Consider the following 6,414-nt stretch of genomic DNA (forward strand, 5'->3'; position numbering starts at 1 on the left):
TTCAACCGTCACCGCTTTGTTTCCTTAATATTCATTGCGATTTCCCCAAGATCTTTTAAAATTCGTGATTTTTTTTCACACATTCCTCTATATTTGTGAGTCGCTTGCGATGAGCCTGGATGAGTTTCCTCCTGTTTGGACCTGCACCAAACCCTGACCAATCCCTCACCGTGGGTATGTGCGATCGCTTTTGAGGCAACAACAGCTACTCCAACGTTCCACCTAGGAAACCCTTATCGGTGAGAAAGAAGAGAACGAATTTTTGTGACAAGGAAGATTGGAAAACGACGGCTGTGCTTTGCTCACTGTGTAATGGAGCCGGCAGAGGAAACCACCTCCCAAGAAGGTAAATTGCTTCTAGAGGCTTATCCTTGATTTACCCTTGTCTCTGGTCTTTCTCGCAGAATGCACCGAGCCAGTCGAACCGCTGCAGCTGTCTCCAAGGTCGGGTACCGCCACGTACCTCAACCCAGCCTTTGTTCTGGATGAGCCAGACGCTTCTGACGTTGGGAACACTCCAGTCGAACCTAGGCGCCGTCTTTCCGAGCCGTCACTGCCAGTGGCGGATAGCGGTCAAGCAGGAACTGCGTCTACCAGCGCTGTGCAGGCACGCGACTCGACCGACACAGGGGACAATCCCTTCCGCTCACGCCAGGAGAGCAGTGCGTCGGAGAGCAGGCAGTGTCGTCGGTGCCAGAGAGGCAAGGGCCGATTGGATTCTTTGTGCCTTCAGATATAGCGTTATTAGTCCTAGAAGCGTCTGCAGTGAGAAAAGCCTGAAATGGGTTTTGATTTCTCAGAGGCGCTAAGGCCTGTGATAATGGTTCGTCTCGATATCGACGAAAAGTGATGGAACAATCAAGTACGCCGATCCTTTAAAAGGGCTCTGAAATACTTTCTAGGAGAGTACATAAACTCACTCAATCACTGTACTGTGTTGTCATGAACACATGAGCCAAATAATGCACTTCTACATGCAGCAGAGAACCAGCAATCACGTGCGAAAGTTGGCGAGCCCTTTCCGGCGAATTTTTCATTGTCGCACCCTCCTTCCTCGCTCGATCGCACCTGCGTATACCAGTTCAAAGATAGCTATTGGTTACATTTTTCAGATGGCAGGTAGCTACCACGGTCGCGGCCAGTAAGCCGCGTAGCTCCGGCGGGTCAGGACGCTCCGCCCCCGGAGGTGGGGCCGGCGGAGGAGCGCCGACATTCCAGCGTGCAAAAAGTGACGAGCGGAGAAGGAAAGGCGCGAAGACGGTGATATTCAAATCTTGGCTACAGATAACTCGGCTTCTACACAGCACATTAAAAAAATTCTTGCTGGATAATGTGGGTGAAGCGGCTTCCTTTAAAAGCCCAGGTGAACTTCAACTTTATTAAAGCCCATTTCAGAGTACCTCTCATGCATGAGCACTGGTATGACTCTTTGTGCGTCCTTGTTTGTTCGAGCTTTTTGTTTCCTGTTCAGAGCGCATCCAGCCACGTATTTCACCTCGCTATTTGAGTTATTCTTTGCTGACGCATCCTGACATTACCGTGCTTTTATTTTTGCTGGCAAATCATAAATTCCTCTGTGAATGCTCCTTACAAAGATATTACTAACGTGTTTTTTGTCAGCTTAAGTTTAGAAGGAATGCAAGTGTCTTGAATACATTTTTAGGCCAACGGGTATTGGGGAAACAAGCAGACATACATAAGCACTAAAAGCACCCGTACACCATCATTTCCGTCTCTTCATTGCCTAACGTTTGTCTATGGCCCCTCACCAACCCTTGTGAGATGTTTACGCCCGTTTGTTTCAAATATTTTCTTCCCTCATGGCGTTAAAATGACGGTCTGGCTTGTCACAAGCACCGAAAAGTGCCTGCATTTGCTCGTTGTAATTGAACCAGTGCTTAAACGAATTTAGCGAGCGAGAAATGCCTCGTAGAAAAACAAAATAACATAGGAGTTTCATTTTAAATGTTCCCTGCACCTTCTTCCCATCCGGTCAGCCTTCCAAACGTTGGCTGTAAATCCGCTTTTGTGCCACTGCCGCTGGCGCGGGTTCAGGCACTGAACCTGTTTTAGAAAGTGCACCTTTCAGGGCGTGTCCTGATACCTTCGCAGACGTAAGCGCTACAAAGTATAGTGACAAATCCTGTGAAACTAGAAAAGCTGCCGGGTTGGCAAGAGGTTATTGATTTCTAGTGTGCAAGCACAAAAGATACGTATTGCCGAAATTCACTGCTTTTGTCCGAATGCGCTGTCATAATTTCCCCGATTGAGAGTACTCATTTTTTTATTCCCCGTTCTTTTTCAGAAGCCGGAAACTTGCAGCAGGCGGCCGATGGCGCACAGGGAAACCAGCTTCTGCGCTCCGTGGACCGGTTCGCTTTGACCGTCTTCCAGCTGCTGCTGCTGATTTTCACGACGGCTGCCTTCGTTGTGATGCTGCGCGTCTGGCACAAAGTTATTGAGTCACACGCCGAGGGGAACTCGGGGAACGACGACGCTGCTGCCTCGTAGAAACGGCGGAAATCGGATTGTATGCACGAGTGGGATTCGCTCGACACGAATTAAACTTTGCGCCAGCGTATCTTTGCAAGTTTTCCCGTTGTGAAGTATAATGCGACAACAAGACGTTGTTTTGCTTGTTGCATTTGCAAATTACGTTCCGCAAAAACGTTTACTTTACTTTGTAGCGCTGCTATGAATGCACGACATCCCGTACCTTATATTTTTATTTTGCTGCGCTGTTGACAAAGTAATTTATGCCATGCTCCGATGGGGCATGCTGATGGCGCTGCGCCTGAAGTGCCATGAGTGGCAGTGATCTATGAATGTAGAGAATAGCCAATTCCGCATATATGGGCACTACCCATTGGCGCTATCGCGTCATAACCTTGAGGTGAAACTAAAGACGGATTCCATCGATCTTTGTCTGAAACCTGTTTGTCCTTGAAAACCGAGCCTCGATCCGAAACTGAAGTGCTAGCGCTACTAATGCGCGTTTGGCCTAACCACAATAAATCCTCCACCATTTTTTTTATGATTGCGCTCTATAAGTGTATGCGAAAGGAAAGCAAATAAAGATTGCGTAATAGCGCACCGACGCGAAAAGTGTATAAAAAAGAAGAGCTGAAACGGGGTTCTATAATTTAGGGGCCATGTTGTATTCTACCTTCGTTGAAACGTATAGTTCCTTGAGGCTTACTCTGGTTTCCTAATGCTATAACGATTGTGCAGTGAGGTTCTGATGATGTGACTGCGAGCAGAATTCAATAGATTGACAGTAAAGGCTGGTCCAAATAAGTAGACAACCATTGTGTATGGTTATGATTGTAAACATTGTCAACCAGCGAGCGTCCCAGTATAAAGCTGGTCCTTGGCCGCTTAGTGCGAATCAGGTGGAATCATTTCTGAATACTCTGAATTGCTGCAAAAATACAGCATTTATCTCTTTTGGTAGCGATTGAAAAGGAACGTGTTCAGTTTGTAAAACTCAGTAGAAAGTCAACGTCTCAATTACTTATCTGATTGCAGGGTGCGATGCGTACCGACTTGTAAGGCACTGAGTTTTGGCAGAATAGGTCGGAAAGTCTCTTGAGTAGAGTGTCCAGGTGAATAGGATAGAAAATGAGGCCTCTATGCAAAGTTGAAAGGTACAGATAGCCCGTAAAATCATAAGGAAAACCACGATGACAAAACTGGACTCGGGAACTTGACTGCACATGCCGCGGTGGCTCAGTGGTTAGGGCGCTCGACTACTGATCCGGAGTTCCCGGGTTCGAACCCGACCGCGGCGGCTGCGTTTTTATGGAGGAAAAACGCTAAGGCGCCCGTGTGCTGTGCGATGTCAGTGCACGTTAAAGATCCCCAGGTGGTCGAAATTATTCCGGAGCCCTCCACTACGGCACCTCTTCTTCCTTTCTTCTTTCATTCCCTCCTTTATCCCTTCTCTTACGGCGCGGTTCAGGTGTCCAACGATATATGAGACGGATACTGCGCCATTTCCTTTCCCCCCAAAAAAACCAATTATTATTATTATTATTGACTGCACCGGATGCTTTCTTTTCGTCAGATTGACTGGTGTAAACTTCTTTCTGCTCCAAGGCGAGCGACAACGACGGTAGTTTCTAGCAATAAAGAGAGCAGGTTACGCTGTAGGCTGAAAGCTTTGTTATATTTTTGTACATGGCATGTAGGCATGAAAAAAGTTCACAAGAAAACGGTAAGCAACAGGGCAGGAATAGCAAAAAGGAACGATTTTAGCATTTTTCGGAGAGTTGAAGGGCTGGGTACAGAAAGGAGAACTGAGAGTAAACAAAATAAAATTATTTATAAGCAGCCCAAATAATAAAGACGAGCAAGAAATAGAAAAGAAATGTGGTAAGAAAAGCGCAAAACGAAGCACAGACTAGATGAAGCTGAATAAAGAGAAAACAGGAATCTGATAACGCATGGCCGAAAGAAGGATTTGTAACTCAAAAGCGAATACGTGCCATGTTGTGTCGATAAGCTCGGCTGCTCGGATGCTAACCAGAGTAAAGCAAAATAGTTAAGGTGAATCTGCATGAACAAATGAAAAAATATAACTGTAAGAGGACCACTTCTGTTCCTGCGCCTTTTAAAAGCCGTCTTTTTTAAAGCGTCAGATGTTATGCTATGCCTCGGCCAAACACGGCACCAAACCCCACCCCTTTTAATCCCTACTCTTCGACAAACCGCGCATGCGCAAAGAGAAACTGAAAAGGAACGAAGTGGCTGCTAGCTTACAAATTCGCTCGCCTCTACTCTTTTTCGGATGGGAAAGATGCGCTCGAAACACTCGTTTATTTTCTTGTCCCAACGGCGCAGCCAGCGCGGCAGCTCTGCCGAGTTTGTACCTAGACAGCGAAGCCTTGGGGTGGCTCCTTATTCGCCGGATGAGACTAGACCACGTGAGATTCGTACTTCATGGCTTGATGGAACAAATAACTATACCTGCTTGAATGAAGCAATGAGCCGAACAGGTGAAGTGACGAAGCGGCGCAAAAACGGAGACGGACACAGGATCGCGACTAACGCGCCCTGGAACGAGCGTGGATCAAAGAAACGTTTCATAATCCAGAAATCTTTGCACGACATGGGTCAAGAGGACGAGAGCGCTGTCGCGACTCCGAACTTTGAAAAGCTATGCGGATGTTAGGCGGTTCAGAGAGGCTCTCTCATAATTAGGAAATAATGCAAAAAAAAAATGCGTCACGAATGTCTCAAAAAACCATATCGTTAATTCGGCATTTCAGACACTGATACGTCGCAGTATCATCTCACGAACCCTCGCTCACAAACCACCTCCCAAAAGCGCATCTGCACCTACTCTTTCATCCGCGTATCTCTGAACCATATGTCAACAACAGCTGCCGCTTTCATTCTACACACGCTTACGATGTTCATTCTGTGCAATTTGCCACGCTTTATGCACGTAGCAAAATGAAAGGAGTAGGGGCACGGAATTTCTACGCCGCGCTATAGGCTCTGGTACGGTTGCCGGGTACTGAACAATATTTTCACCATGTATTAGTTGCGGATGAAGCGAAAAATATGTTTTAAAATGTCGCTAAAGTTTCGAAAAGTCCGCAGATTCCCCACGAAAGATCTGTCATTATTCACAGCGGAGTGATACAGATATAGAGACTCAGAATACCATTTCGTATTAGGCTCCCGGATGAGAGGAAACAATGATGTCATGAAGCAAGCCGCAGCGTTTAATTTTGATCTCACCAGTTACGAAACTACAGCCGCCTGTGAGTAAAACAATATGCTGCTTGAAGCTGTACAACTGTTTTGAATAGTTTGATGCACGACGTCTGAATGCCGAAAGCGGCGTCACAGTGCGCTAAACCTGCAAAATACACGGGCGTCATAAGGAATATTGCAACTAGTATGACCAAATGCCTCTTAAGCTTTATGAGCGGCTCTGTCTTTCTGAACGCTTCATCAGGTCTTTCAGCGTGTGTTGGCGAGTTCGCCAACACTCTGAGCTTCGGACTTGGCTGCACATGCTTCATTGCGAATGGGAGGGTATTGGCGTCGACAACACCAGACACATGCGGCGTGCACCCGCCATTCCGGTGAAACAACTGCGGCGAACAGGTGCATGCGCGGTGGTCGCCGCACTCTAAAGGGCGCTGAGCTTTTGCATGTTAATATTTTGAAACTCCATTAAGGGACCCAAGCTACTCAACTGGCGGTGGGACGCCCATACTGCTCAACGAATCGCCGACAATCACTTGGGTCGCTTCAGAAGCAAGATGAGATTTTGAACGCTGAGAGATGCGCGCACTATTGGTAGCGTTCTTTGTTTAGGTGCACCCTACATAGCCTCATAGGTAGATACACGTTGTGTGAAGTTTCGGCAAATCGCGCACCTCGTACCTCGAGACGTAC

General features: G+C 47.0%; 1 protein-coding gene across 1 annotated transcript; it reads left to right on the plus strand.

Annotated features, from left to right (window-relative positions):
• Positions 1-278: 278 nt before the first annotated feature.
• On the plus strand, positions 279-2,511 carry LOC144119717 (uncharacterized). The gene is made up of 3 exons (XM_077652271.1): positions 279-346; positions 405-701; positions 2,306-2,511. The coding sequence occupies exons 1-3, from the start codon at positions 313-315 to the stop codon at positions 2,509-2,511; spliced, it is 537 nt and encodes a 178-aa protein (XP_077508397.1). The 5' UTR covers positions 279-312.
• Positions 2,512-6,414: the final 3,903 nt, after the last annotated feature.

This window comes from Amblyomma americanum, chromosome 2 (genome assembly GCF_052857255.1).
Source record: "Amblyomma americanum isolate KBUSLIRL-KWMA chromosome 2, ASM5285725v1, whole genome shotgun sequence".
NCBI lineage: Eukaryota > Metazoa > Arthropoda > Arachnida > Ixodida > Ixodidae > Amblyomma > Amblyomma americanum.

What these genes read in the sequence shown, in the direction of transcription:
- LOC144119717 (XM_077652271.1), top strand. Translation starts at nt 313, where the DNA reads ATGGAGCCGGCAGAGGAAACCACCTCCCAAGAAG. An exon ending in GGAAACCACCTCCCAAGAAG is followed by an intron (nt 347 to 404) that starts GTAAATTGCTTC and finishes TCTTTCTCGCAG; the next exon opens with AATGCACCGAGCCAGTCGAA. An exon ending in GTGTCGTCGGTGCCAGAGAG is followed by an intron (nt 702 to 2,305) that starts GCAAGGGCCGAT and finishes GTTCTTTTTCAG; the next exon opens with AAGCCGGAAACTTGCAGCAG.